Source organism: Mustelus asterias, chromosome 4, assembly GCF_964213995.1.
Source record: "Mustelus asterias chromosome 4, sMusAst1.hap1.1, whole genome shotgun sequence".
Classification (NCBI taxonomy): domain Eukaryota; kingdom Metazoa; phylum Chordata; class Chondrichthyes; order Carcharhiniformes; family Triakidae; genus Mustelus; species Mustelus asterias.
The window spans coordinates 28,192,356-28,210,298 of NC_135804.1; the positions used below are offsets into that span (position 1 = coordinate 28,192,356).

The 17,943-nt window shown below is 44.4% G+C and overlaps 1 protein-coding gene across 1 annotated transcript in view; it reads left to right on the forward strand.

The window, feature by feature from the left end:
* The window catches only part of spire2 (spire-type actin nucleation factor 2), a 93,972-nt gene that overhangs the window by 49,013 nt on the left and 27,016 nt on the right, over positions 1–17,943 (forward strand). The window contains exons 4-7 of the mRNA XM_078210239.1: positions 2,957–3,040; positions 8,030–8,194; positions 12,167–12,253; positions 16,329–16,455. Of these exons, the coding sequence (XP_078066365.1) occupies positions 2,957–3,040; positions 8,030–8,194; positions 12,167–12,253; positions 16,329–16,455 (463 nt within the window). The remainder of the gene's footprint in view (positions 1–2,956; positions 3,041–8,029; positions 8,195–12,166; positions 12,254–16,328; positions 16,456–17,943) is intronic.

Genomic DNA, 17,943 nt, shown 5'->3' on the forward strand with positions numbered 1-17,943 from the left:
CACTATCTCACCAGACAACCAGAATGGTAGAAAGCAAACGCGAATACACCTGTCTTTCCTTCATCTAACAATTGCAATGTATTGCAAAGAGTCAGCACATTTGTGATAATTATCTTGATCTTAAAGGTCAGAATGGTGATGAAGTTGTTTTCTCTACATGTCACATTTGTACACACCCAAGCCCACAATTTGAAACATGTATCTCATTTAGAAATTATTTGGATTCATCCACTGAGTTTTGGGTGGGGACCATATGGCGAAAGGGTGCTCCTAGTGCCACTCCTGGTGGCACAGTGGTTAGCACTACTGCCTCACAGCTCCAGAGCCCTGGGTTCGATTCCTGGCTTGGGTCACTGTCTATGTGGAGTTTGCACATGTGTCTGCATGGGTGCTCCGGTTTCCTCCTACAGTCCAAAGATGTGCAGGTTAGGTTGATTGGCTACGCTAAATTGTCCTTTAGTGGCCCAGAATGCATAGGTTAGAGAGATTAGCAGGGTAAATATGTGGGGTTACAGGGATAGGACCTGGGTGGGATTGCTGTTGAGGCAGACCTGGGTGGGATTGCTGTTGGGGCAGACTCGATGGGCTGAATGGCCTCCTTCTGCACTGTAGGGATTCTATGGTTCTAGTGGACAGATAGGCTTTGTGTGAAAAAGCAACTATCAGTCTAATGTTAGGACAACCCTTGTGTGGGTTCTTTTGAACAAGACCAAAGCAAACAATGTTTCTTCTGATTCCTGTTGCAAAGAACAAAACTGCAAGATAAATATAAAAAATGAAATGAGGATCTGCTCATGGTCATCACTGAAAATTGAATGTTAAACGTGAACCCAAAACATTATTGAAGAATCACTTTCAAGAGTTAAGGGGCCTTATTCTCTGACCTCGCCTGCAGCTGAGATTCTCCAGTCCCGCTGCAGTGAACGGGGATTTTACTGAGTGCCAAATTTGCCGTTCTCGTTGGCAGTGATGGCGGGACTTGAACAGCTGGAGAAATCTGGCCATAGTATGTGATCATGTTGGGTCTTGGGGGGGGATGTTAATTTCTTGTCATTAAAATTGAATTTGGAAGTGTTGTGTATCTATCGGTACAGTAAGCATTAAAATAGTTGAAAACTGAGGGAAGCTAAAACCAAATGCCAAAAAATTTCCAGCTCTTCAAAATGTTGTCATGAATTATTAGCCCAACACTGACATTATTAACTAGAGAAAATAAAATGGCAAATAAAATGTGTGCCAAAATGTGTTTTAATAATTTAAATCTCTTAATACTTAGACAAAGCAGCCTGCTTGATTGGCACCCCTCCACATACATTCACTCCCTCCACCACCGATGGACAATGGCCGCAGTGTGTACCATCTACCAGACGCACTGCAGGAATTCACAAACGCTCCTTAGGCAGCACCTTCCAAACCCACCATCCAGAAGGAAACATGAGAACACCATCACCTGGGGCGGCACGGTGGTTAGCACTGCTGCCTCACCATGCCAGGGTCCCAGGATTCCTGGCTTGGGTCATTGTCTGTGCAGAGTTTGCACGTTCTCCCTGTGTCTGTGTGGGTTTCCTCCGGGTGCTCCACTTTCCTCCCCCAGTCCAAAGATGTGCAGGTTAGGTGAATTGGCCATGCTAAATTCTCCCTCAGTGTATCCGAACAAGTGAGTGTGGCGACTAGGAGATTTTCACAGTAACTTCATTGCAGTGTTAATGTAAGCCTACTTGTGACTAATAAATAAACTTTAAATTCCCCTCCAAGTCAATCACCATCCTGACTTGGAAATATATAATTGTTCCTGGGTCAAAATCGAGGAACTCCCTCTCTAACAGCACTGTGGGTGTACCTACACCATATGGACTGCAGCTGTTCAAGAAGTTAGCTCACCACCACCCTCTCAAGGGCAATTTGGGATGAGCAATAAATGCTGATCTAGCCAGTGACACCCACATTCCATAAATGAATTCAAAAATGTATTAATTTTTAAGTCTTCAAGAAAACACTTGCAATTAAATGTTTACTTTTAAACTTTCAGACAGTCGTGTACAGAGCAAAAAACCCTTCTAAACTATTTCTTCCAATGAACAGCTCTTACCTGCATATGTAATATTGCCCTGCTAATTCCCCTAACACTAGGATCAATTTAACATGGCCTAAATCAACCTAACCTGCACGTCTTTGGACTGTGGGAGGAAACCGGAGCGCCCGGGGGAAACCCACACCAACACAGGGAGAATGTGCAAACTCCGCACAGACACTGACCCGAGGCCGGAATTGAACCCGGGTCCCTGGCGTTGTGAGGCAGCAGTGCTAACCACTGTGCCACAGTGCTGCCTTAAAAATCGCAGAAGTAGAACCTATAATCCTTTAAACTTTGGAAGTAAATTATACAGGAACAGCTTTACAATCAGTTTTAGTGGCACCAGTGATTTTGGGGACCAAAGTTTCACTTTCTGGATTCTTTATACTACTTCCCACACCCATCTCTCTACATTTTAAAATGAGGGAAATGAAATATCTGAAGACTCCAGATTGGCTTAACATTAATCCTTCCTGGACTTGAGATGCTCCTCTTGGCTGTAATGAAGGTTGTAACCATAGCTTTTCAATCTCTAATCAATGTGATGTTGAGCTACCTTGGTAATAGGGATATTTCCTTTCAAAATTGGGGTTGATTGGTTAATATAACAGCAGTTTGGACAAGTGGGGGAATTGGTATTAATTCACGCTGTCCCACGGTGAAACAAAGTTGAACCGCAAAGTGGAGATGCCTTGGAGGACTGGGGCAATGTACTGACTAGTATTGAGTATTCATTGCATTTTCATTTCCTTTACAATGCAAGTGTATGTTCAATCCTATATGTTCACCAATAGTCCAATATCTAATGCATGGTGCTTCAGTGTTATTCCGAATATCACCCTTCTATTATAACACAGTCTTTTAATTCCTATTGTGTTCCAGATGCTGAAGAAGATGCAAGTTGGCGAACCACAAGCACAGCAGATTCCACTCGTAGAATTGGACAACCTGAATCATACAGACTGGGTGAGGAGTGTATGTTCATGATTGATTGATTTGATAATATGTGTGTTCATAAAAGAATTTCCAGACACTGATTTTCATCTGATTTTGTCTGAGTACGATGCACTTGGTGCATTTTACTTTGCAAAAATTTCCTATTACGTAGGAATCAAAAGATTTCTGAAAGTTTGTATTGGATATAATAGTTCTATGTTGCTAAACGTTCTCCTCATCCTTGGCAAAATCGGACAGATCTACATTGGAGTCACAATGTTGTAACTCACCAGACTGCCGCCTGGAATTTTGCCATCCTTCAATAGCATGTACCACCTTTGGTCATAAAATCTGTTGGAAAAGCAGTGCAAGGGGAGAAGTGTTTTATTAGGCAGATACAAAAATCTTATTGATAGGGAAATGAAAATGGAATAGTGCATGGACTCTATTATGTTTCTGAAAGTTAACTCCATGATATCCAAATTTCCGAAACTTGATCTCCTTGAGCAAGTGCAAAAACAAATCGAGTGCACAAACATTACTGCAATTGTGAATAAACTCCAAAGTTACAATTGTATTTAAATAGAATTCTGCACTGAACACTTTATACTATTAAGAGTTGAAACTATCTAAGGATTTCCCCGACACAATGCACTCCAATTCCAATTATAGAATCATAGAAACCACAGTGCAGAAGGAGGCCATTTGGCCCATCGAGCCTGCACCGACAACAATCCCACCCAGGTCCCATCCCCATTATCCCATATATTTATCCTCCTAATCTCCCGACACTAAGGGGCAATTTAGCATGGCCAATCAACTTAACCTGCACAGCTTTGGACTGTGGGAGGAAACCGGAGCACCCGGAGGAAACCCATGCAGACAGTCACCCGAGGCCAGAATTGAACCCGGGTCCCTGGCACTGTGAGGCAGCAATGCTAACCACTGTGCCACCGTGCCACCCTCCTTGCACTTTCCTGCACCTAGTCGTGCACTAAAGCAGACTTTCTGTCCATCTCCATAGCTAGTAGTACACGGAACAGATCACTAGTCTGTTGCTAGGGGCTTATAGCTTAATGGGCTCCGCTCCACATCAAGAGTGGCTGGCCAGGATTCTCTCGCACTCTTGCCACCAGCAGTCAGCGTGCTGGAAGGATTGACACTCGACTTGTCTGCCCGCGTTATGAACGCACCTTCCTTGGCCATCAAGTCCTGGGGTAGGACAGGAACCCAAAGTGTTTGGCTCAGAGATAGGAACACTAACCACAGTGCCACAAGACCCCCTAACATAATGCACCACATGTACAAAACCCTGTCAATACATCTCTGTGACTTCATTACTGTTTTGTGATTGAAAATATTGTTTAGAAATGCGTGAATTTAAATTGGTGAAGCAACTTGATTTTTAATTGTTTTTGTAACTTTGACACCCACTATCGAGAAACTGATTGGATCAGGTGGAGTGGATGGAGTGCTGATTTTATGTCCCAGCCAATGCCACTGTCCATTGAGAGCGAAGTCCAGCATTGTATCAAACCAGCACTGCATTAAATTGTTTAGATTTCTCCCCTGTCAAAATAAAAATCATCCACCCCATCACCACCCCCATTCCCAAAATTGAAGTAAATGGAAATCATGATACTACCAGGGAAATGGGTACCATTCCCATCTCAGATACTGAAGCACACCTGGTCCGGACACATCAAGACTTGGACAATTCAGACTTGAGCTGATAAAGAACAGAACAGCACAGGAACAGGCCCTTCGACCCATCAAGTCTGTGCCGACACAAATGTCTCTCTAATCTAATATTTTCTTGCCTCTACGTAGCCCATATCCCTTTATTCCCTGCCTATTCATGTATCTATCCAGATACCTCTTGAACGTTGCTATAGAATCTGCTTCCACCACCTCCTCCAGCAGCGTGTTCCAGGCATTCATCAGCCTCTGTGTGGAAAAGCCTGCCCCTTGCATCCCCTTTATCTTTCCCCCTTTCACTTTCAACCTATTCCCCCAAGTAATTGACCCTTCGACCCTGGGAAAAAGACTCTGACTATCCACTCTACCCAAGCCTGTAAAAATCATGAAAACCTCTATCAGGTCCCTGCTCATCCTCCAACGCTACAATGAAAACAATCCAAGTTTGTTAACCTTTTTCATAGTCCGTATCCTCCAAACCAGGCAACATCCTTGTAAATCTCTTCTGCACCCTTTCCAATGCATCAACATCCTTCCGGTAATGCGGCGACCAGAATTGTACACACTACTTCAAATACGGCCTAACCAAAGTCTTATACAGCTGCAACATGATGTTCCAATTCCTATACTCAACTCATAAGTGGCAAGTACCACTCACACCACGCAAGTGCCAGGCAATGACCACATTCAGCAAAAGTGAATCTAACCATTTCCTCTTGACATTCAATGGAATTAGCATTAATGAATCCCACACCATCAACATCCTGGGGGTTATTATTGACCAGAAACTGGATTAGATCAGCCATATAAATACTGTAACTACAAGAACAACTCAAAGGCTTGGAAATCTGTGGTAAATAACTCACGTCCTGATGCCCCAAAGCCTATCCACCATCTACAAGGCTCAAGTCAGGAATGTGATGAAATATTCTCCATTTGCCTGGATGAGTGCAATTCCAACAAAGCTCAAGAAGCTGAACAGGATAAAGCAGCCCATTTGATAGGTGCTCCTTCCATCACTGGCGCACAGTGGCAGCAGTGTGTACCCTCGACAAGGTACACCAAACCTCCTTCTACAGCAGCTTCCAAACTGCAAATTCTACCACCTAGATGGACAAAGCCAGCAGACACATGGAGATGCCATTGCCTCCAAGTTCCCCTTCAAGCCACACAACTTGGAGTTGTATCACTATTTCTTCACTGTCACTGAGTCAAAAACCTGGAACTCCGTCCCGACAGCAGCGTGGGCATAACTACACCATGTGGACTGGTTCAATAATGCAGTCAATTCATCACCACCCTCCCATGCGTATTTAGAAATGGGCAACAAATGCTGGCCTTGCCTGTGGCATTCACATCCCACGAATAAATAAAAGACAATCTGTCAGATTTAATACAACTGAGAACTCATGGCTGAGAGACATGTATTTTATTCCTTACTATAAGAACATACAAAATAGGAGCAGACCAAGTGGCCTTTTGCATCCGCTTCAACATTCAGTAAGATCATGACTTATCTAACTCGATGTCATCGTCCAACATCCCTTTATTCCCTTAATTTCCAAAAACCTGTCAATCCCAGTCTTGAATATGTCCCAGAGACTGAGCCTACACAACTCCATGAGGTAGAAAATTTCAAAGATTTTTAACCTGCTGAGCGAATAAGTTTCTCCTCATCTCAGCCCTAAACGGCTGGTCCCTTATCCTGAGACCGTGGCGTCTAATTCTAGTCTCTCCAACCAAGGGACACATTCTCACCATCTGTCAGTTACTCTTCAAAACTGCATACAGTTCAATGATATCTAAACTCTGGAGAATATATCCTGTTCTTCCTGTGTCGGCGTGGGTTTCCTCCGGGTGCTCTGGTTTCCTCCCACAGTCCATAGGTGTGCAGATTAGGTGGATTGGCCATGCTAAATTTCTCTTTAATGTCAGGGGGACTATCTAGGGTAAATGCATGGGGTTATGGGGATAGGGCCTGGGTGGGATTGTGGTCAGTGCAGACTCAATGGGCCGAATGGCCTCCTTCTGCACTGCAGGATTCTATGATTCTATTCCATCTCTCCTCGTTTCAACTTAGTGAATCTTTGTTCTGCCCCACTAAAGCAAGTATACACTTCCTTAGGTAAGAAGAGCAGTACGCCAGGTGTGGCCTGCTGTCAGTAGCATACGTCTGGATTAATGAGATTCCATCCGGGGGTATGTCTGTGACTAGCTTAGACTTTATATTTGCATTTGGAGAAATGTCATCTGAAGAAACAACTTAAGCCAAACCTGTTGCTTTTAAGAAAAAAGAAAGGTATAATCGATATTTAAATCTGAGCCAACTCGCTCATCCCTACAGCTGTTAACAGTTCACATGTTCAAGATTATTTGAAAATGTTGTAATTCTTATTAAATTAGACTAGGTTATGTAGGGTACTCTGAACACATCCTACTGGTGTGCCAGCCACAAGAATCATAGAATCCTACAGTGCAGAAGGAGGCCATTTGGCCCATCGAGTCTGCACTGACCACAATCCCACCCAGGCCCTCTCCCCATAACCCCAGGGATAGAAGATGAATTCAACATGGACTTTTCCCATTACATTGTCACCAAGGGCAATTACAGAAGGGCAACAAATTCTGGCTTGGCAGCGATGCTCACATCACGTAAATAATTTTTTTAAGAAAGTTCTTCATGCTGACCATCTCTGGCACTGAAAGTGGATGGAGATATTGTTTCCATCGCTGTTTGTTAGTTAGTTCATCTCCATTGGTGAACAATAAATCTCAGAATAACTAATGGACAAATTTCAAAGAAGCTTCACCCCAAGTAAGTTCATGTTTGGCGAAGATGCTGATTCACACCCTGGAATTCTGTAAAGAATCTGTTAACAACAAGAGAAGGGACAAATTGACTTTTATTAGAATGTTGTAGGTTGTGTGATTTAGAATGTTGTTGACTGCATTAGAACTTGTGATTGGCTTAGCTGCGGTGGTGCAATTTGTCACAGCTGTCAGAACATGAGCAGAGTTTTCAGAGCAGATTTTTGGATATGGATTGGCCTAGAGTCTGCTCTGTGAGATGGAAACTCTTAATAAACATATTTCTTTTTTTCAGCTTTGTAGTTACAGCACCTCAAGGAAGAGCAGTGTAACTGTAATAAAGTTAACATGGCGTGGCAGAGGTATTTGCTCTAATCATGTCCTCTTCATGTGTTCTTTTGGTGCCCACTCAATAGATTCTATTCACCCCCAGTTGTAATGTTAGTGTTGCTATTGATTCAGCGTATTCCAGAGTTGCAATCTGTTTGTGAATAGTTTCCTTTGTGCTTGCAGGCTCGTCTGTGGGTGCAGCTAATGCGAGACCTCCGCCATGGTGTAAAACTAAAAAAAGTTCAGGAGAAGCAGTACAATCCCCTACCAACAGAGTACCACCTTACTCCATTCGAGATGTTAATGCAGGACATTAAAGCACGCAAATATAAGCTGCGCAAAGTCATGGTAAGTATCTTGTTTTTATTCCTTTCTAGATTTAATCATGTTTTGTCCTGTCAAATGACTATTTGCATGCTGGGAAGCAACAAATCATAGGAGGGTGCAGATTATCCAGCACACTGAAGCTCGTCGGTCTAACGTCCAGACTCTCCTGTTATCATGTCATGGAACGGCACGGTAGCACAGTGGTTAGCACTGCTGCCTCACAGTGCCAGGGACCCGCGTTCGATTCCCGGCTTCGGTCACTGTCTGTGTGGAGTTTGCACGTTCTCCCCGTGTCTCTGTGGGTTTCCTCCGGATGCTCCGGTTTCCTCCCACAGTCCAAAGATGTGCGGGTTAGGTTGATTGGCCACGCTAAATTGCCCCTTAGTGTCAGGGGGTTTAGAACGGTAAATGCGTGAGGGGTAGAGTCTGGGTGGGATTGTTGTCGGTGCAGGTTCGATGGGCCGAATGGCCTCCTTCTGCACTGTAGGGATTCTATGATATGTCCAGCTGCATTTTGAAGGTCTGAAAACCGTTTTTGACTTTACCAACCCACTTGACAGAACAGTTAAAATTATTTGAGTAAAAACATTGATGTATTGCAGGTTTATCTCATGCACAACATAACGTTTAATATTTTCAATATATTTGAGTTTCACTGGAATGTACAAGGCCACAGAGGTTCTACAGTCCTTTCAGCTGGCCCTCTGAATAACCCTTTCGAATACTTCTCTCCTAAGTGATTTACACTGGCTACCTTGCTGCAGCCTTGAGTCGTCCATTGTAAACGTTTGCTATTCTCTGCACAAAGTAGTTCAACCTGAATTGGTTGTGAATCTTCCCTTCTCGAAGCTTGAACCTGTGCCCTGATTCTTTGGTTTGTGGCACAGCATCAGGGTTCAAATTCTCTGTTCCCTTAAATAACAACTCCTGGAGTCTTCTTACAGTCCTATGCTTTTTAGTCTCACCTCGTAGCTCACGTAACTCGAGGGCTCATCTGAATTGCTTATTCACAAATTCCTGAGTTCTCAGTTGATTTCAGTTCTCATCTTTCCTCACGGTTCACCACCCTCCTTACTTTTTACTTTGGATCATTCCTGTTTTTCCAATAGCATGAGGTCCTGAATGCAACACCATTCCAACCAGTGCTTTGTAATGCTTTATAGTAACTGCTTTAAATTCATACCCTATTATTCTAGCAAGGCATGCCACATTATGTTTGTATTTTAAAAATGTGGGTTTTTGTGTTATCTGGATGCTGAAGGTGTTGAGTGAATCTGATTAAAGTTCCAAAGTAATTCTTCCTCTTGTTCCTATTCCACTCTGTCTGCCTGACCCACTAAGACATGTCTCTGCGTCGGAAGGTCATGGTTTCAAGCTTCAATCTAGGCCAATATTCCAGTGTGTTGTCAAGGGAAAGATCCACATTATTAGAGATGTGGTCCTTTAATAGCGAGGTCAGACCAAGGCTCAGTCTGCCTGCTCCATTATGAAGACGAACATTGAGCTATTTTTGTGTCCTGGCCAGCTTTCAGCGTCCGTGTCCTCAGCTGACACTAGCAAAAATGGGAATTCATACTCATTACTCTTGTTGCTGCTTGTCTAACCTGCTGTGTACAGAGAGGGCTATCATAATCAGCTTTGATTTGATTTGATTCGATTTATTATTGTCACATGTATTTGTACACAGTGAAAAGTATTGCTTCTTGCGTGCTACACAGACAAAGCATACAGACATAACTGCACAGCAGACACCACATTTCAAACAACTTGAATGTATATGAAGCACTTTTATATACTTCTACGCTAGTTTTCATACATTTTATCTTTCGGATGTAAATTCCTTGACCAATGCAACTTCTTCTGCAAATGTTTAATCTCAGTTGCCATCCCTATTTTCGTATAATGAAATTTGACAGCTTGCAATTGATTATGTTATCCAGGTAAATAATGTAGATTAGATACAGCAAGGATCCATGCACCGATCCCCATGGTTTTCTGCACCCCTGCCTTCTGATCTTGTACCTCTCCATTTCTTGTTTTTTTTCATCCAGTGTTGACTTCTATCTTGAATTCTTGAGGGTCTTAAGTTTGTAAGGAAACATTTGGATGCAGAATTTTAAGCGTTTTTGCACAAACTCCCAGTTAGTGTTAAGAATTCATCTCGAAGGCCATACTTCTTTTATTCCAATATCTCTGCCTGAAGTAAAATGCTGAGGGGTCTGTTGAGTCTCTCCTGTCCCACATATATTCGATCAATTCTACTGTCCCAGCAATTTTCTAAGATGCATTCTGTAAGTTTGTGTTTTCCATTTAAAAAGGCCTCGTTTGAAATACCATCCCATCCTTTACAAGATTTCACTTTGTACCTATTTTTTTTCTGTGAAAATATCTGGTGGGCGGAATTTTCCCGTCCCGCCCACCAAGGGAATCATAGCGGCGGGACAGAAAATTTGGTGGACCGTGCACAGGTCCATTGATCTCGGGCAGGAATTTCCAGTCTTGGGGCGAGCTCGGCCTGACAATCCCATCCATCTGAATCTGTTATAAAATTAGTACTACAGTATCATTATATTTCAGTTCCTCAAAAACAGAAGTTAAATAACATACTACTCCTTCAGTTTATCTTCACTTTTCCATTGTCTTTGGTAGCTATTTGTGAGTGTGTTTGCATTTTCCTCTGGGTAGCTAGGCTGGACTGACTTCAAGCTACCTCCGTTAAGTGAGGTATCTGGGAGGGGATTTGATACGTGTGGACAGATGCATTTACTTCAGATTATCACCGATGCAGAAATTTTATAGCTGACATGCCAAATAATTTGGAGTAACCGGAATAAAAGATGCACATGTGTTTAACTAGTGAATGTGCGCTCTCCCTTCAGTTTAATTTGTTGAACAATATTTCTCGACATTTGCATGGTTTTTATAAAGATACAGTGCAGAGGAAATTGTCACCAATATGATTCAACACTCCTTTCAATATGTATTTATTTTAAGATTATTGGACATTAATTCTGCAAACTCACTGTTATATTGTGCTTCAGCTCAAAGCAAACGGATGCTGGAGAGGGTTTGTTTTCATGTAACACAATATGGGATTCTGTGCACACTCTAATCCATTTACACTCTCCACTGAGTCCCAAAAGCTTGAAAAACATCTGCACAATATGAGGATATATTGTAACTGTGCAAAACTTTCCCTATTTTTCTCTGCTGCAGTGTAGTTAAACCTTGTAGGCGAAATATCTGTTCCGAGTATATCAGTTGTGTTTAATTGTAAACAGATGCAGGGCATTAATTGGGATTTCACTTGAGCAGATACAAAAAGATACTCGCTGAAATTGGGATGTAGTTGGGTTAGGACGTATATGCTTGTCATGTTTCACTGTAAATAAATGTTAGACTGAGTAAAGATTGGCTCCAGCTGTCTTATACCAACGTGGTTTCTGGAATATAACAGTACAGATTCACACTTCAGAATATGATGAGAACCAGATACGATATTAGAATAAATGACTCACTCCCCCTTTCTCTCACCTTCTTCTGAAGTGGCCTGGTGCTTCTTGTCTTATTGTTCTTTTAGTACTGAGAAGAATTGAGCGACTGTAAAAGATTGCCAAAGAACAGCCAACGTTGCCAATTTGATTTATTGTCACATGTATACAGTGAAGTACATTGTTTCTTGCATACCATTCATAGAGTACATGAGGGAGAAGGAAAGGACAGGGTGCAGAATTTAGTGTCACAGTCATAGCTAGGATGTAGATCAATTTAATGTGTAGGGTAGGTCCATTCAAGAGTCTGCTGGCAGCAGGGAAGAAGGTGTTCTTGAGTCTGTTGGTACATGACCTCAGACTTTTGTATCTTTTTCCCGACAGAAGAAGGTGGAAGAGAGAACGTTGCTTCAGTGTGTCTATTTATACGATTTCTGCATTAGAGCTAATTTGTAAATAAGGTATTTGATTAACACACGGAGAATTTCATTTCTGTTTGCAGATTGATGGTGACATCCCGCCATGTGTGAAGAAAAATGCTCATGAACTCATTCTTGAGTTTATAAGATCACGCCCCCCTTTAAAGCCGGTAAGAACGACTCTTCGTCCCAAACCTTTCTGTTCCCATCAGACATTTCCATTTGTGTTTTCCTTTCTTCCATGGGTTTTGTTTCTTCTTCATATTTCTTTTCTCATTCCCTCTAATTGCTGTTAGTGAGGAACTCGGAGCTGGCTCTCCCACATCACTTTCAGTTTCCACCTGTTTTCGACTTGTGTTTTCTCTAGTTTACTGCTTCCTATGTTGCTTCCGGGGATTGGCAAGGCCTTCTTAGGACATCGTAAGTTTAGGTAAGAGTTTTCTCATTTTAAACATTAATCTTCCCAATCTAAATGTTATCTGCGTATTAGCTTTTATCCCCACTGCTGTGCTCCTTGACCAGACCCCAAAGTTTTTGATGCGATCCAATTAGGCGCCAATAACCTTTTCTATAAAGTCGACAAGGTTTGAGATTCAAGACACTTGCTAAGAAAATCAAGCCACAAAATTCCACCTTTCTGAACAAACAAAAATCAACTTTACTACACAAGGACAAAAAGATAAGGACAACTAGGGATGGGCAATAAATGCTGGGTTAGCCAGCGATGCTCGCGATCCATAACTTAATCTTTTAAATAATACACTAATAAAAGCAAAATATTGCAGATCTGAAAAAAAAACAAAAAATGCTGGAAAAACTCAGCAGGTAAGACAGCATCTGTGGAGAGAGAAACAGAGTTAATGTTTCGAATCTGTAAGACTCTTCTTTGGAACGTATTTTATAATACAAAAAGTTTACAGTATCTATCTTATACTCTAACATTCAGGATTGATATGAGGTACATGTGAATTAACAGGCAGACTGTGGTTGAAAATATCACACAACACAATCAATAGCAAACGCAACAAGGTGGATCTCATTGATTTCTCAGCAACCCACCCAGACTTCAGTAAACACCAATCTCATTGAAACTCTGTCTCCCTTAAGAGGACTCCAAACTTATGACTTTCGAAGATCAAGCCTCTGAATTCCTTCACAGCCTCTCCAACTCACATTGCTTCGATGACAGCCCGCAGGCTTTCAATCTCCTCTGCTGAGACTCCATTCCACTGGATTTCCGAGTCTACAATCCAATCTCAACTTGCGCAATTTTAGCTTCTTTGTTTAGCCACTAGTTGACTGACACCACCCTTGGGTTTCACCAAGCTCCAATCTCCCCAGCTACACCAAGCTCATAGGGCTTCTTCTGTGCCCTGACCCTTTCCAGCATGGAGCCATTTGAAACTATCTCAACTCCCCAGGACTGCTTCTGAGCCCTAACTGCATGGAGCTATCAAATAGCAGCACCTTTTCTGCTTAGAGCCTGCTAGCAGCAGCACGCTTTTCAGTACGGACGTTTCCCTTACTGCAGAACACTCGCTCCCACAGCAAACATAGAAAAATTGAAAGCATAGAACTTTGTTAAGCTCCACCCATCTCTGTGATAACATGGTCTTCCAGGGCTCACTGAATGCTTTTAAATTAATTGCAGCTTTAACTCCCACAACAATACAACACTCTGGGCTGCATTTCTTTGCAGTTAAGTAAGTGAACTTGTTATTTCATGATCTTGCCTTTTTCTAGCTGTTACGGCAACATGCCATGCCACCCATCCACCCTTTTCAAGTGTAATAGTCTTCAAGCTGCTTTTGTTGCATTTATCCCATTTTCTACAATTAAACTTTATTTTTCCCAGAACTAAAAGTTCTAAAAAAATCGCTAAAATATTACCATGAGCTAGCTATTGGTAACACCACTGAAAAATATGGCAGTTATCCCACGTCTGAATAGATGTCATTTTTGAATGAATTAATTTCAATGAGGTATCAATTAACAACAAGATCTGACACTGGATTATACAAACCCTTGTTATCATTGTACCTGCAGCTCATGTTGATCACGTGTGTAAGAATAGGATGAGGTTTGTCAGGGCGGCACGGTAGCACAGTGGTTAGCACTGCTGCTTCACAGCTCCAGGGTCCTGGGTTCGATTCCCGGCTCGGGTCACTGTCTGTGTGGAGTTTGCACATTCTCCCTGTGTCTGCGTGGGTTTCCTCCGGGTGCTCCGGTTTCCTCTCACAGTCCAAAGATGTGCGGGTTAGGTTGATTGGCCAGGTTAAAAATTGCCCCTTAGAGTCCTGGGATGCGTAGGTTAGAGGGATTAGTGGGTAAATATGTGGGGGTAGGGCCTGGGTGGGATTGTGGTCGGTGCAGACTCGATGGGCCGAATGGCCTCCTTCTGCACTGTAGGGTTTCTATGTATGTTTCATTTTAGACTTCTGATGCCTGTGAATTTCATATTTCGAAGCTTTGATATTTTAACGAATTATTTTGCAGAAAAGTATTGGATGGCTATATTTTAGGAAAAATTGGTTGTGTGTCCAGGCAGGGCAGGCATTACGATTAAAGTCGTGTTCTAAGGCCTCACTACTGTTTCCCATAAATCCATCTTGTCCTCTGTTTGCAATGGCTCAGGTTTTGCAGTTACTGCTGAGCAGAACTAGATTTACTCTGGGCTTTTTCACTTATCCCTCGGCTTGTCAGGTAGGAGGAGAAACAGCACAGCGCTCCCTACAGGCCATCTGGAACTTGTGTGCAGAAGGGAAGTAATCGCGTGTCTCCTTAACCAATCAAATTGAAGAATCCTCACTGGGACATGCAGCAGTGATATTGAATTCAATACCAAATCTTGGACAAAAAGTCCCGTTCAGACTGGGAAAGAAATATGGGATTGAGAGGGAGATAAAAGAGACAGAAAGAAAAAGTAATTTAAAAAAAAAACTCAAACAATAATTAAATCATGAAGGAATGAGATTCCACGTTTATAAACAAAAATATATTTTTGTATGCCAGAGAGGATTTTAGCAGACGTATAAAGTCATTAAAAAGATGCTTACACTTGAACGGAAGACTGGTAGCTTTTCTGGCAAGTTTAGTTGGAATCGAGAGGGAAAGTGTTGAATTTCCTGGTGAGATCTTGTCATAGTGAAGTTTCTGGAGAGGCAGTGTAACTCGGACAGCAAATTCCGGATTTCCAGGTTTGTGCACAAGCTAGGAGTTGCTGTCTGGTTTGCTAATAGCCTCACCATTTAATTTTACTGCAGAAACCTGAGCCAATGTATTTTAATGAGTGTTTTTGTTTGAAGGGAACACTGCTCTGATGGGAAGCACACTCAACTTAAAAGCACTTGTTTCTCTTGTCTCCTCATTAAAGAGCCATGTAGAAAACGTCTTTTGGAACATGTCACTGAAGGCTCCTCCAAAACCTGCTCACTGCTAAGATGCAGTTTACTTGCCTGACTTAACAAAGACCTGCTCAGGTTCCTTATCCAAGTGGGTCGCTGGCTGTCAGGCACCACAAACATTGATCAGCATTTGTACAGATTCTGAATACTGATCCGTGTTCATCGCCATTTTTATTTATCCAGTTGCAACAGTTATTTTTCTTTGCTGCACAATCTATAATTCTGACATCACACTCCACACTTGTACAATATTTGTTCAAACACCAGTAAAACCTCCTGTCCAATATTCCAACATTTCATCCTCCTTAAGTTTAACATTGGCACTCACGAAACTGCACATGCCTTGTCTAATAGAGTCCATACTAATATATGCATGTTTTCTAACATTCATTATTTGTACAAATAAAAAATCAGATTAAATCTATCAAGCTGTATATTTGTGTACATTTGGTTTTCTGATGGCTTTCTATTTCCAAACACGAGATGTAAGTCCCTTTCCTGACATCTGTTTATCAAATTAAATGCAACTTTTTGTCCTGGTGAGCTTCTGCTGCTAAGTAGATGCTTGGTAGGATTATGCAGACTCTTCACACTGTGTGCTGCAGATTCATTCAGAGCTCCATTGTACAGTTGAGTGTGTGCACAGGCACTACACAGGAGACAGCCCACACTTATTGTGTGGGGGACATGGATTAATAAAAGGGTCATGGAAATTACATATAAATCATAGATTGCAATCTTATATGTTCCTCCCGTTTGATTTTCTTTCTCTTGTAATTACTGTGCTTTAGCCAGTGTTCCTTCTGGGTGAAATAAAAAGCTTCTGACTAATTGCCCTCAGGTCTCTGAAAGGAATCTTGGACCAAAGCCTCAGAAGCCACGCAGTCTGCATGAGCGAATTCTGGAAGAGATCAAGTCGAAGAAAAAGCTTCGACCGGTGCAGACAGCCGGTCGGAGTAAGAACACTGGTGAGTTATAGTTGTTATCGGTCACTGGAGAAAGCTATTAGGTCCCTTGGGCCTGTTTCAACATCTAGTTAGATCATGGTTGATTTGTACCTCAACTTTACTTAGCCATCTTTGTACCATATTCCTTGATACTCGCAGAATCTGAATCACAAAACTCTTAGTTAACAAAAAAAATCAATCTTAAATTTCAACTGACCCATTCATTTGGGGTGGAGAATTACACATTTAGAATGTATTTGTGTGGAAAAGGTGCTTTCTGATTTCACTGCTGCTATCCCTGTATATAAAATTAATATTGCTTCCAAAGTTCTCTCTATCCCGCAAAACCGTGCCAAAGGAAGGTTATCAAAGAAAACAAAATAATACCAAGGATGGAGAGGCATCATCCACTGTTATACCATCCGGATCCGCGCAGTCCCGCACGCCGGGGATCCGCTCTGTCCTGCTTGTCTGGGATCCGCTCCGTCCCGCTCACCTGGGATCCGCTCCGTCCCGCTCGCCTGGGATCCGCTCCGTCCCGCTCGCCTGGGATCCGCTCCATCCCGCTCGCCTGGGATCCGCTCCGTCCCGCTCGCCTGGGATCCGCTCCGTCCCGCTCGCCTGGGATCCGCTCCGTCCCGCTCGCCTGGGATCCGCTCCGTCCCGCTCGCCTGGGATCCGCTCCGTCCCGCTCGTCTGGGATCCGCTCCGTCCCGCTCGCCGCGGGGTCCGCTCCGTCCCGCTCGCCAGGGATCTGCTCCGTCCCGCTCGCCTGGGATCCGCTCCGTCCCGCTCGCCGCGGGGTCCGCTCCGTCCCGCTCGCCCGGAGGTCCGCTCCATCCCGCTCGCCCGGGGGCCCCGCTGCGCCCTGCTCGCCCGGGGTTCCGCTGCGCCCTACTCGCCCGGGGTTCCGCTGCGCCCCGCTCGCCCGTGGTTCCGCTGCGCCCCGCTCGCCCGGGGTTCCGCTGCGCCCTGCTTGCCCGGGGGCCCCGCTGCGCCACGCTCGCCCGGGGTTCCGCTGCGCCCCGCTCGCCCGGGGTTCCGCTGCGCCCCGCTCGCCCGGGGTTCCGCTGCGCCCCGCTCGCCCGGGGTTCCGCTGCGCCCCGCTCGCCTGGGGTTCCGCTGCGCCCCGCTCGCCCGGGGTTCCGCTGCGCCCCGCTCGCCCGGGGTTCCGCTGCGCCCCGCTCGCCCGGGGTTCCGCTGCGCCCCGCTCGCCCGGGGTTCCGCTGCGCCCCGCTCGCCCGGGGTTCCGCTGCGCCCCGCTCGCCCGGGGTTCCGCTGCGCCCCGCTTGCCCGGGGGCCCCGCTGCGCCCCGCTCGCCCGGGGTTCCGCTGCGCCCCGCTCGCCCGGGGTTCCGCTGCGCCCCGCTCGCCCGGGGTTCCGCTGCGCCCCGCTCGCCCGGGGTTCCGCTGCGCCCTGCTTGCCCGGGGGCCCTGCTGCGCCCCGCTCGCCCGGGGTTCCGCTGCGCCCCGCTCGCCCGGGGTTCCGCTGCGCCCCGCTCGCCCGGGG